General features: G+C 46.9%; 1 protein-coding gene across 1 annotated transcript in view; it reads left to right on the forward strand.

Annotated features, from left to right (window-relative positions):
• Positions 1–13,425, forward strand: part of LOC143329279 (uncharacterized) — a 16,017-nt gene continuing 2,592 nt past the window's right edge. The window contains exons 1-10 of the mRNA XM_076745105.1: positions 1–503; positions 1,098–1,210; positions 1,660–1,783; positions 2,309–3,108; positions 5,196–5,669; positions 7,627–7,687; positions 8,285–9,201; positions 11,921–12,329; positions 12,982–13,079; positions 13,153–13,240. Coding sequence (XP_076601220.1) covers positions 233–503; positions 1,098–1,210; positions 1,660–1,783; positions 2,309–3,108; positions 5,196–5,669; positions 7,627–7,687; positions 8,285–9,201; positions 11,921–12,329; positions 12,982–13,079; positions 13,153–13,240 — 3,355 coding nt within the window. The 5' untranslated portion in view covers positions 1–232. The remainder of the gene's footprint in view (positions 504–1,097; positions 1,211–1,659; positions 1,784–2,308; positions 3,109–5,195; positions 5,670–7,626; positions 7,688–8,284; positions 9,202–11,920; positions 12,330–12,981; positions 13,080–13,152; positions 13,241–13,425) is intronic.

The following is a 13,425-nucleotide window of genomic DNA, read 5'->3' on the forward strand; positions in this document are numbered from 1 at the left end:
AGTTGTTTAACGACACGCTGAGGAGGAGACAACAACAAAGTAACAGGAGCGATTAGCCGCAGCATCCAGCCGTCTCTCCCCACCGGTTACCCGCGGCTCGGTGTCAGGAAGGACGAATTAACCGCGAGGAGCTCACCGGACGCTGGATTCTCCTCCTGAAGGCGCCGTCTTGTTTGCCAATGTTAGTTTGATTGACGTCTCGGCATTTGTTGTCGTTTCACGTCCGCTCAAGATGACGAGTTACAAGGCGTTTCATTCCCAGTTGACGTCCATCATGGAGGCACTTACCAAAGCGGCGGTGGCGGAGATCTGCGAACTGGTGGATGACAGCTACGCCGTGTTGCAGCTGGAGATCACCCGGAGCCACAAGGAGAACGAGGCGCTGAGGAGGAAGCTGGGGATGATCGAGACCATCATCGCTCGGGGACACCGGGGGAACGTCGCGATGTTGGATTACGGCGGGGAGGAGGCGGCCGGTGGGGGGCTGATGGATTTCACGGGCGGTGAGTTTCTTGGCCTGTCCACACAGGCCGGGGGGGGGGGGGTTCACTCAGCCTGTCCCTCGTTTGCATTCCGATGTCTCCGATGATGGTGGCACGATATGCGCTGCGACGGATGGACTCCTCGTGGTTCCGAGCGCCCCGCACCAAACTCCATTGGAAAAGTATTCATAAAACGCCTGCGAGTCCAATCCCGTGTTTGTGTTCACATACGTGGCCAAATAAAGCTGATTCGGATTTGTCCCAGTGTATTTGTCAATTTGGCATTGATATAAAACTCAATCAATTTCAACTTTTTCAATCATTTCGATTGTTCACTCTGTCTGGATCTTTAAAAGCCACCTTAGAATTAAGGCTTTCTGTTCTGTTCAGTTCCTGACATTTCCCTCCTAACAGAAATGCACTTAAATGACTTATCCACAAATTACAACACGAATCCTCTTCTGAGAAGTCACCACAGAGGAAAACGTGTGTACTTACTGTACTTACATACAGCAGTCGGCCTTATACATCCCACTGGGATCACTGGAACCCACTTAGAAGCCTTTCAAAGACCCTTTGTGAGGAACCAATGTTGTCTTTCTGTTTTTCACCCAGAACGTGCCTTACTGACTGGAGGGGGGACCAAGCAGCCGAAAGCCCCCCTCAGAAGAAGTGGAAGGGTCCCGGTGCTGGAGGTGACGACAGAGCTGAGCCCTGCAACCAAAGAGGTGAGAGGACGGACGAAGGCTTCAGGGTTCATTTCACATCACTGTGATGAAGCCTTACGGCCTGGAAAGATGATTATTGTGATGTAAGTCATCGTTTCAGTAACACAGACACAGTGGACCTACCAGCTGGGTTTAATGGACATTTACCAGTGTGACAGTGCATGTTAATAAGTGTTTAAGCTAAAACTGCACAAGCTGACGTGTCTTATTTAATATTTAGTGTATTATTCTGTCCCACTTGTCTAAATGCATCACCTCTGCTGCCTTTTGTAACGGTTTGGGGTTTAGCGCTCAAATATCATCCAGTAAGTGGCATTTTGGTTGGAAATAAACACTTAACTGTACTGGAAAGTTCTGGTTCAGCACGTCTTGAATAAAAACCAAAGTTAAAACAAACATCCGAGAGTCGATTCGACCAGCTGTGTGTCACCGTCGTTTTCTGCTCTCAGGACCCGTCGACAGCTGCTGCAGAGGAGCTGAGCGATCATGATGTTGTTTTGATAAAGGAGGAAACTGCAAAAGAGGAGGTGAACGACCACGATCCCACAGACGAGCTGCTCCTCAAAGCAGACGGTGAGAGGAAAAACACACACAAACGCACACACGCATCACTTCCAGTCAGTAGTTCCAGATGTTTTGTGTGGCGGCGACATGCGGCAGCGCCCTGATCCTCCGTCCAGCACAGACCCCGTCAGAGGTGGACGATCCCGCCTCACCTGTCTCTGTGTTTGACCAGCCTTCACACTGGACTTGCTGGATGGTCCCATCTTACCTGTACTCATTACCCAGCAGCCCCTGGTGTTGCCTGTGTGTGGTGAAGGAGGAGGAAACAGTTTGTTACTCGACTGTTGCTCCTGCTGGGATGAGACGGTTCCATGAAAGTTCTTCTTAGCTGCTTTTATTTTGGTGTCCACGTGTGTCGATCCATGTTGAAGGACGGACATTTTGACACCAAACACAGAAGACAGACTGCAGCCATTGGTTCTTTTTTAGTGCATGCTAGCTTTTAAAGTGATATTTGACAGGAGTGTTTGTCGGGCTGCTCGTTTGTGTTCGTGGTGTTAAAGTCGTATCTTAAACTGCTGGTTTGTGTGTCAGAAGGCGCAGAGCTGCAGCTGTCGGACGACAGTGAAGAGGGACCCTCCGGGATGATGATCTCCACCTCGGCGGCCGACATGAGGCCGTGGGATCAGAGCGCTAACGGGCCGTCTGAGCGAGCAGAGCATCAGGAATCCCACAGTGCACTGGGGTCTCCGGGGCCCGCGGGGGGCGCCGACAGCAGCTCTTCAGATGTGGTGTTCGACTTGGCCTTGGAGTCGGACTGTGGGGCTCCGTCTGCGGTCCAGACGAGGAAGCTGTTCCTGCTGGGGTCAGGAGGAAGCCCCGCCTCCCTGCCCGGGACCTCTGAGCTGAAGAGGGGCGTGTCTCTGATCAGCTCCCTCCCCTGCGACCAGGAGCTGGACCTGTGCTCCTCATGGACCAATCAGGGCCTGCCGAGCATGGTGCCCGTCGCTCACCGGCCGACGCTCCTGGACAAAGTGTCAGACCTGAACGCTGCAGGTTTCCCCTTAGCGCTCGGTCTCGGCAGATCCAGACTGGACCCGCTGGACCTGAACAGGTACTGCAGGGACCGGCGCTTCGTCTGCAGCTACTGCGGGAAGTGCTTCACGTCGTCCCGGAGCCTGGAGACGCACGTGCGCGTCCACACGGGCGAGCGGCCGTACAGCTGCGCTCAGTGCGGGAAGCGCTTCACGCAGTCGGGACACCTGAAGACGCACCAGAGCGTCCACACCGGAGAGCGGCCGTTCGCCTGCGAGCACTGCGGGAAAAGGTTCGCCGGCAAGCAGAACCTGAGGATCCATCAGCAGAAACACCACCCGGCTGAGCACGACGAACACTGACACGAACCCCAGAGCTGAAACACGTGCACTCATGGTACGGTGAGATCTAAACTGTGATGGACCAGGACCCCGCTGCTGTGACTGAACCTGATCCAAATAGATCTTTTTAAAGTCCAGGCCTTTAAAAAAAAAAAAGAGTTCACTTCCATTGAAAAGCTGATCAGTACGTGTGAGTCTTGAACTGCTTTGGTGAACATCTGAGACGAAGCAGAAATGGGACTACGACCTGATCCAGATCCGTTCTGACCTCAAGACGAGCGCGGGCCACGTGGGTCCACCTCAGCGCTGATCCCCGCAGAGGGCGGCACCTGTAAGAAGCATGTGGATGTTGATTGGTTGGTGTGTTTCTGCAATTAAAGGTGTGAAAACAGGATGAAGAGCGTGTGCTTTGTTCAAAGAGTGACAGAGACAAGACGCCGATTTAAGAAGATTGACCAAAAAATTTGTGACAGTAAAAAAAAAAAAAAACGCCTCGTGTATTCATAGAGTATGTTTCTATCATTAATCTGAATCTGTAAAGTAATCAAACATATTAGTGGAGTAAAAAGTACAACGTGTGTCTGTGAGAGGTAGAATTATAAGAGGAGAAAGCAGTGAAGTACTTGAGTAAATGTACGTAGTTACTTTGCGTCACGGTGATGATGTGCTGGTTGACATGTCCGTCTGTCTGTGTTGGACAGAGGAGTCCACAGACGTCCACAGGTTCAATCTTCATTATTCAACTCGGAAACAAGTTTCGACTCACTCATGCGTTCAGACAGAAACTGTGAAATGTTCCACGTCTTTCATACATGCTGGGTGTGATTCAACCTTCAGACGCCAGCGAAGCTTCGGAAACACTCGAGGTTAGTTCTGATGGAAGCGGACGAGAAAACCCTCAAACTCCAAACTCATTCACGCTGCGGACAGGTGGCAGCATGAACTGAACCTCTCTGTCATTTCACATCGCTCACTCTCACATGCTGCTCTTTAACAGTAACCCACTGATGCGCCAGCAGCCAGAACGCAGCATCAGCATCAGGCTAGCTTCGTTTCACCAGTGTTAACTGAGCCAATCAGAAGAGAGGATTTTCTGTTGCTGGGTCAAACTTTGCTGTTTGTTTCCAGCCTGAACAACAGCAGCACACACAACACGGCTCACCATTGACACAGTGGAAAAACAGCCTTTCACTGAGTGCACAAAAGAAACCATTTACAGCACACACACACACACACACACACACACACACACAGGGTGGAGTCAGTTTGGAAGATGCAGGAAATCATCATTCACTCCCTCGGGGTCACATTTCAAACTGCGCTGACCCTGAAGAAGTCTGCAGCGTGATGACGAGCAGACTCCCCGCAGACCCACAGAGTCTTCACACGGATCAAGAAAACACTCGAGATGAATCTCATATTTGCCCCCTCCTGAAACGTTCTTCGTGTATGTTAAGACGAGGTTATTTTCCTGGTCAAACTGTGCAGCACTGTGACGAAAAACAAAAAAAAATACTCTCGTCATATCCCTCAATAATGTCACTGACATATTTGCAGATAGAAGGATCTGAACATGAGATGGAAAACAGTCGTGGGTTTCGCAGCGTGTGATCTACTTACAGCTTTGTTTATTTGTTTATTTACTTCCCATCAAGTTTTTTTTAACCTGTTTCTTATTTTCATCTAATGATTTCTTTTTTTTAAAACATTCCCATTTATTCTATCGACATATTTATTCCTTTTTGATTATTTATTTTAATGTCCTTGTTAATTCTATGTATTTTCTCATTTTTCATCTAGCTGTTTTTTTCTAACTTTGATTGTTTATTTTTGCTTTTTCATTCTAAACCACATGTACTTATTTGTTTTTATCTACTTTGTCTTTTAAACGGTATGTTTTCATCTTTTTATTTATTTATTTTTATTTTTCTCCTCCCTCGTTATGTTGCCCCTCTTGTGAATACCCGCCTGTCACAACAATAACAACAGGCTCTTATTTTGAAGTCAGCAGTGTCATTCCGGAAGTGAGAGTCAGGAGGAAGCAGAAAACATTTCTCCTCCTTTGTAATCAGCGACGGGTGGCGTTAATGTCTGATAAGGTTTAGTCAGCGGCTCCGTCACCGACCTCACCGCGTCTTTCAGAGCCTGTTGGAGCTCCGTGTTGTCCGTCAGGAGGGGTTTCGGTCCGGTCGGGTTTCCTCTCGAGCCGCGGGATGGCCGTTTTAACCAGCAAGGCTCTGCACGAGCAACTGTCCATCATCATGGGCGCGCTGACCAAAGCGGCGGTGGCGGAGATCTGCGAGGTGGTGGACGAAGGTTACGCGGTGCTGCAGATGGAGATCACCCGGAGCCACAAGGAGAACGAGGACCTGAAGAAGAAGCTGCACCTCATCGAGTCGATAGTGGTCCGGGGCAGCAGCGGGGGGAAGGCGGCGGCCGCGGCAGAAGCAGAGGTCGCACCGGCCGCGGAGGGCGCACAGCAGGCGGAAAAGCAGCAGCAGCAGCGGGACGGTGACGGAGGAGACACCGCTGCTGCTCCCGGAGGAGACGGAGGAGCTGCTGCGGTGGTGCGGGAGGAGGTAAACCCACTGCCGGCCTGGTCTCATGTTTACCTCCGTGGAGGATATTTTGGTCATAATTATAACAGAGATTAAATTAAAGATTATCGTTTTACTACAACCAGGACATAATCTGGAAAAAAAAAAAAAAAAACGACCACTTGAAAATTTAAAGTGGAAAAGAAAAATGGGAAATTTAAAATGCAAAAAAAGGGAAATGGTCAAACTGGAAGCTTAAACTGTGAAGATGAAATAAAAAATCAAATCTGAAACTCAAAATGGGAACTGGGAAATCTGAAGTGGGAATACTTCAATGAAGAGCTTAAGTAGAAGAAACTAAATCAGATACATGGATAAGATAAGATAAGATAAGTTAAGATAATCCTTCACTCAGCTCACAGCAGGGAAATGACCAGAAATATCCTCCAGAGTCAACGTTTGGACCTGGGAGCTGCTGATTTCCAGCTCGTTCTAATTAGCTGATTTAGAGCTGAAACAGTTGGTCGACTGATCGATCGTTAGGTTATTTATCGGTTTATTTCACAGGAACAACACATTCATAAACACTGCTGCACCAGAGGCCAGATGCCATGTTCCACCTGCACAGACGCCATCCTAACGAAGAACAGAAAGTTACTTAATTAATGAGACATTTAGTTAGTGTGCAGAGAAACGATGGACATGAAATTATTAACTAGTTTCATAATTAATCGTTTGAGTCGCTGCTGCCACTGAAAAGGATTTTAAGCTTCCTCTGTGGAAGCAACCAATCAATCAATCTGCTGATTATTTTCTTAATTTATTAATCGTTCGGACTATAAAAGTTAAGAAAATACAAGTTGTTATTTTGATGAATTGAACTGTCAATCAATCAATCAATCAATCAATCAATGACCTGAAGGTTTCGACTCCTCGCTGAATATCTTTTTTTAGATTTTTTTTTTTTAGTTTTTATGGAGGATAAATTTACTTCCGACCAAAATTAAAAAGTTAAAATGGAAAACTGAAACTATTTTATTACTTAAATATATTTCAATAAAAGTTCCAAAGAAAATGGATTCTGTGAAGTTGCAGTTTTGAAATGAAATTTAATCTCCAAACGTCCAAGAAGATGGTTTTTAACCTGAACATGAAGAGAAGGAGTTTCCACCTGGGAATAAGATCACACTCATTCTGTGCAAACTCCACACGGCCTCCGTACGTTTTACCTGAATAACGATGTTTATAATTTCCAGGTGGATATGCTTCCTCTGGTCTGTGCTGTCGGGTCTTCCGGACGTCCGTCCGATGGCGTGCACGCTGAGAGCAGACGAGGCTGCAATAATCTCCAGATCGGAAGTTAATTATCTCCTCGTCTCCTCTGCGGCTGACGGGGAAGTTGAGCCGTTATCTGGAGATAAAAGCCTTTTATTTATTTTTATCTCGGTCTCGTTACCTTGGGCTGAAAGTCCTGTTTTCGATAACATGTTAATTTTCTCGTTATCTTGAGAAACCCAAAGGTCGGGGGTGTTTTCAGATAATGCCGTGATCAAACGGAGATTCTGAGATAATGGCATTAAAAACAATCACGACCGCCGCGGCTGCGCTCACGTTTGCCCACAGAAGCGCAGGTGATGTCAGTCCGTCACAGACTGACTCACCTGGCTGTGGTTTGATCTCCGCTCGAGCAGCTGCTGGACCTTCATCAACCCTCCCTGATTTCCTCGTTCCTAATTATTTTCTCATTCTAACTTAAATGAACCTCAAAGTGGAGTCATCCAAACAGGACCGAGCAGACGTTTGATGATGATTGGTTTGACTTAATGTCAGTCTCACAGACGGAAAATCATGTCTCGTGTATAACCGATGACTCGCCTGGTTGTTTACTTGCTGTTGTTTACATGTCCAAAGCTAAATCTGATATTTATTGCATGTAACGTCAGTATTCTCACTCGTACTACTCGCACTGCGTATTAATGTTTGGATGAAACCTTTGCAGCTTCCGGACGTGGTGTTGATCAAAGATGAAGACTCGGACAGTAACGACAGCTTTGAGGAAGGTGAGTGCAAACGCCTCGCGGACAGAGCGTCTCAACCTCTGGGTCAGGACCCACAGAGAGGTCACAGGATATGTCATCACTGGCTTGGCCAATCAGATACATGCAAGCGCACATTCTTGGTCGACGACTGTGCAGGTGTGTCACAGTCAGCCGGAGGATCAAATCAGCATGCTAACACGTGACAATGCTTCTTATTTATTGTTGTAAAATCCTGTCTCATCATGTTATATGTGCCATATTTCTGTCTGATAAACCTTCAGATTCATTGATCTGTTCCTTCAATTGAACGAGATTTCATCGTCTCCCACTTTAGCAACAAACCACCATCAGAACAGCAACAGCAGGATTTTCTACTCGGCAGTTTTCAGAGCGTTTCAGATTGAAAGAATAAATATGTTTAAACCAAACAGTGATGATAAGCTGAGTGTCCCTCGTTCTCTAAACATCTGGACTCAGAAAACGGGGCATCGAGCCTTAAAACAGCAGATGTAGGAAATGACTGATGAGTACCTGGTCAGACTCGGTCCATTCGTCACTGTAACGCAGTGCAAATGTGTTTGTTCAGCTCGGTGATGTTTTCTTTGTCTTTTCTTTCAGATAAGAAAACAGCCGCTGATGGGGGGACGTCTGCGGCCAGAGAGGGCGCCACGTCCACTCCCGTCAGCCGGAGCATGAAGAGACGCTGGGCGGGCAGCGAAGCGGGTGACAGGAAGTCGTCCTCCGAGCAGCTCACACTGCAAACATCCAAAGTGAGTGCAGGGACGCAGAAGAAGAAGTCCGTCTACGCTCTGGACTCGCCCTGCAGCGAGCCGGGCCATTCCGGCCAGCTCGGCGGCGATGAGATGGAGGCCGGCGAGTCTGTCTGTTCCTACTCGTCGCAGATGGACCCGAACGTCCAGCTGGTCCATCAGGAGTGCTCGCTGGTCCCGCCCAGCGCTAACAGACAAACAGCCTACTTTGGCAGCAGCGCTCTGATGGAGTCTCAGTCTCCTGCACACAGAGCAGAACTAGATCACAGCCTGACGTGGACCAAACAGTCGAAAAGTCAGCTGACTTTCAGTCAGTTTCACCAAAACGAAAACATGGACGGCGACGCTTTCGGGATCAAACTGATCAGCGTCTCAGGTTCGACTTCCACGGACTGTCAGCTGTCTGAAAACAGCAACTCTGCGTTTGAGTACGAGGACGCCGACATGATGAACTTCTCCCTCTACAGGGACCAATCGGGTCACTCTCAGCCGGGCACCGGCGCCCGAGGGAAGCGCTTCATGTGCTCCATCTGCAGCAGGACGTACGCCACATCTCAGAACCTGGACGTTCACATGCGGATCCACACGGGCGAGAGGCCGTTCAGCTGCGACCAGTGCGGCAAGAAGTTCACGCAGTCGGCTCACCTGAAGTCGCACCTGAGCGTTCACTCCGGAGAGCGGCCGTACGCCTGCACGCTCTGCTCCAGGAGCTTCATCGTCAAGTACAGCCTCAAGTTACACATGAAGAAATGTCATCCCAACGTCTGAGAGAAGGGACGTGTGGAGGGTTCGCTCTAAACGTCCTGTAAATATTCATTTTTAAGAAAGGGTCAAAGGTTTTCCAAAGGTGAAAAAGGAAAATGAGCTGCCAGGTTGAAAAATGTGTCTGAGCTGGAGCTGCAACAGTGACGTTATTATCGGCAGAAGACTCATCAGTAACTAAGACACTGATTAATCACTCAAACATCCCTTTTCAAGCAAAAACGACAAACATTTTGTGCTCCAGCTTCTCAAATTTGATGGGACTGTACGAATAGTTTGATGCTCCACTCTTAATGTTGACATTTGAAGTCTAAAATCAATATTTGATTTCTTTTTTTTTGTCTGTTTTTGGCAGGTCTGTTCATTCCATTTGATTTCAGATGAAAATAACGATGAAGCTACTCTTATGTTAGTCGTATTAAACTATTTCCACGGTTAGATTCCAGTGTGATCCAGTTTCCAGTAACTCCAGAGCTTAATCATTTCCAAAGTCCACAACATGTTTCAATCAACAAAATCTTCTGCTTCACTTCATATTTATTGACATTTCCAAAATCAACATTATTGCAACAGTCACAAAAATGTTGGAAGCTTATGATGTTTAAGTGATGGGGGGGGAGCCTCAGGTGGGGGGTCAGGAGTTGTGTCGGGCGGTCTTTGCTTCCCTCATACAGTTACCTCCCTTGCTGTTCTAATTGAACACATACATCACACTAACCTCTGTGGTAGCTGGAGCTGCTTCTTTTTGGCGATCTGATGTCAGATGGAAGTGATGATGATGATGATGATGATGATGATGATGATGATGATGATGATGATGATGATGATGATTCCTTTCTCCTGAAACGTCTCACCAAACACCTGAAGGAGTTTCACCTCTGTGAAAGCTGCTTGTTGAGCATCGAACTCCGCTGAAGCGCGTTAGCAGCTGCAGCTCGTGCAGGTTAGCATGTTGCTAGCAGTGATGACTCTTGGGAGTCACCTTCTTCATCACTGTGAGCTCGTCCCCGCAAACAAACTGAGACTCCGGTTTGTTTTTGAATTCAACAAAAGTTAATCGTTTGTCAGTTTCTCGACACTCCGCGTCTACTTACATTTTGTTTTTTGGCGCCATGATGGATGACGTATTATCAACGCGCCGCAAGTGTTGCGTTCAGGGACCGCCCGGAAGAACGTGAAGTCTACTGTTTTAAGTTATTGTAAAGCCGCTAATTGCTCTTTTATACATATTCATAAATTGTCTCGCGGGCTGGATCAAACGGTCTCGCGTATCCCACCACTGCTACAGACCAATCACGAAATAAGTGGCACATTAGAGCATCTCAATTATGAAAGGGGAGACACGTGATTTTGGAATGGAAACCTAAAATTTGCGAAGTTGCTAATGAGCTCTGCCTCTGGGTTCGTGTGTAGTGTACAGGTCAAAAACAATGCCATGGAAAAATATGAAGTAGTCTAAAAAGTGTCATTCTTGGTTAATAAAACAAATTCAGAACTTGTTTCGTGTCAGTTATTTCCTTTGTAAACAGATTTGTGTGAAGTTACACTCAGCAGTAACATCTCACAAGTTCAGAAGCTGTAGTAACAATGTATTTATTGATCAATTGATGTTTTCTTACAATAGAGAAATCAGTAGGTGTAATCACATAATTCTATGATGCTACCATGATGTTGTGGTCCTGGCTCTTTTTTTTTTTTTTTTTTTTTTGATGCAGATAATGAATTGGTGTCAGATCCACAAACAATATAAGACTGATCAGAATTAAAATGCAACCAGACAGAAATGGTTCCTCAGTGCCCTGCCATGTCTCAGCACCGGGCGTGGGTATGTGTGTGTGTGTGTGTGTGTGTGTGAACACATATGTATATATATATCTATATTGTCTTTCATAATATGCTTTTATTCTTTCTGTTCTTGTATTCTTTTATTCTGTGAAGCACTTTGGGATGCATTTTAAATGGATGAAAAGTGCTATACAAATAAAGTTTATTATTATTATATTATTAAATGGCCATTCAGTGATATGAAGCTTCAGGTAGAAACATGTCTCCCACGTATGGACAGAAGGAATGATTACAGTTCACCTGTCCTTTAAGCCTTGTCCTTGTAGATGCATTGAAATTATCTGTCTGTAATATCTGGAGAGCAGTTTAAAGACTTAAACCAGTTGTCTAACTGGGACAAACTGTTTTCACTGCACTGACAACCTGAAGAAGTCTACGTTTGATTAAAGGTGACATCCTGGATGGATTAGTGGACAAGTTTACTGGACTCTGGACACAAGAGGTCTCGGTCACTCAGTTTGAGGGGACAATGAACATTTACTGTTGGAAAGTAAAGAAACGCAAACGTGATTGTCACGTTGTTTGTAGTCGTTTTGTGTCTCTTTCAGTCTGGATGGACTGATGAAATTATTAGTCCATTAATTGAGTGACAGAATAATAATTACAACAATTTTGACAATCGATCTTTCTAACATTTCAGAGGCCAAAAGATGAATTGATAATGACAGTAATCGCGTGTTTGAGGTCCTCCTGGACTCGAGCGCTTCACTTAAAAGATCTCAAATTTAGAACTGATACAGAAAACACAGTAAAATGATAACTGTCACTTCGCACATGCGCAGTCTGGGCTGTCTCGTCGTCTTTGCCCCCGCATCACTTCCTGGTTTGTCTCGGGACTGTTTACATCAGGTGGGAATCCACATTCGGATAAACGGAGCGAGCGAGCGCGTTTACGTGTCTGTCGCCTGCCACGAACCAGTGCTCCGGACTGTTCTCTCTCAACAGACGCACGCGGCGGATTGAAAACATGTCGCCGGCCGCTGCTTTCCACGCGCAGCTCGCCTCCATCATGGAGGTCCTGGCCAACACGGCGGTGGCCGAGATCTGCGAGCTCGTGGACAGCGGGTACTCGGTGCTGCAGCTGGAGATCTCGCGGAGCCGCAAAGAGAACGAGGTGTTGCGGAGAAAGCTGCGGCTCATGGAGCTCCGAGCCGCCCGCGCGACGGCCCTGCGAGCTGCGGCCACCGCCGGCGGCACCGCGCTGCTGCTCGCGAGCGGCCGCGCTCGAGCTCAGCCGCCTGCCCATCACCTTGGCAACGAGCCGAGGAGGAACGGAACAGCTCGAGGTGACCGTTAGAAATGAGAGGCCGCGTTAACAGACGGAACCGCCGTCCTGCCTGTAATTAGCTTTAGGGTGGTTGCTAGCACGTTTAGGCTACAGCGCTACAGAAAGATGTCCACAAACACGTGATTACTGAAAGAAACTGGATTGAAGAGATTGTACTAGTCAAAACTAAGATATCTAAAAATGTCAGTGGTTCAGTTTTTTCACATTTAAAAGCCAGAATGGATCAATATTGTAGAAATCTGTAATTAAGTTGTTCCTGGTCAAAATGTAAAAACTATTGATAATTATCATGTAATTACAAGAAGGAGTTTGTTTTGACTAAATGTGAAAACGGATGACCTTACGCTGCTTTTTTCATCTGCTTTGCCACATCTCATGTGCTGAATAATGATTATTTGTTGCACACGACAGCGCGTCAAATATGATGTCTGCAGAGCAAACACTGGATAGTTAATGTAAGAAATCAGTTAAAATTTCCCGTCGTTCAGGAGATGATTAAGTTTTTTTAAGCTGTATTTTAACATTACGAGACAATAACGTCCACCAGTTAGCATTAAAAGAGCTGGATAATCAGCAGTTTGTAATTGGAGCACCTACTTTACTGCAGATGATCCAGAACTTAAAGTGTCATCGTGACTTGTCTCCTCCAGTTGAGGCGGTGCTGTCCAGAGTGTCCAACCAGGAGACTCTGCGGTGCGGAGACGCTGATCCGTCGTCAGACTCGGGACAGGATACCACACAGGGGACGGTGAGTAGATGTTACTGCTGGCAGGATGTCAGAACTCGATCTCCTCCCTCATGCTTTTCCTCTCTGATTACAGCCGGCTGCAGGCGAGACGAGCAAAGTGACGACCGCCGTCATCAAAGTGGAGGACGACGATGAGTCCTGGTCCCAGTCTGAGCAGGACAGTAAGTGTGATCTGATAGTTATTCAGAACAGTTTTGGACTGTTGCTCACTGCTTCAATTCGGATGAAAAGGCGCCACATTTGACCTCCTCTCGGTCAGATGTGGCCTGGATCAAAGCGGTGGATGTGGACCGGATCTGGGCCATGATGCAAAATGAAATATTACTTTTGTTTTGACTGAAGCTTG

Source organism: Chaetodon auriga, chromosome 12 (genome assembly GCF_051107435.1).
Source record: "Chaetodon auriga isolate fChaAug3 chromosome 12, fChaAug3.hap1, whole genome shotgun sequence".
In the NCBI taxonomy this organism is placed as follows: Eukaryota; Metazoa; Chordata; class Actinopteri; order Chaetodontiformes; family Chaetodontidae; genus Chaetodon; species Chaetodon auriga.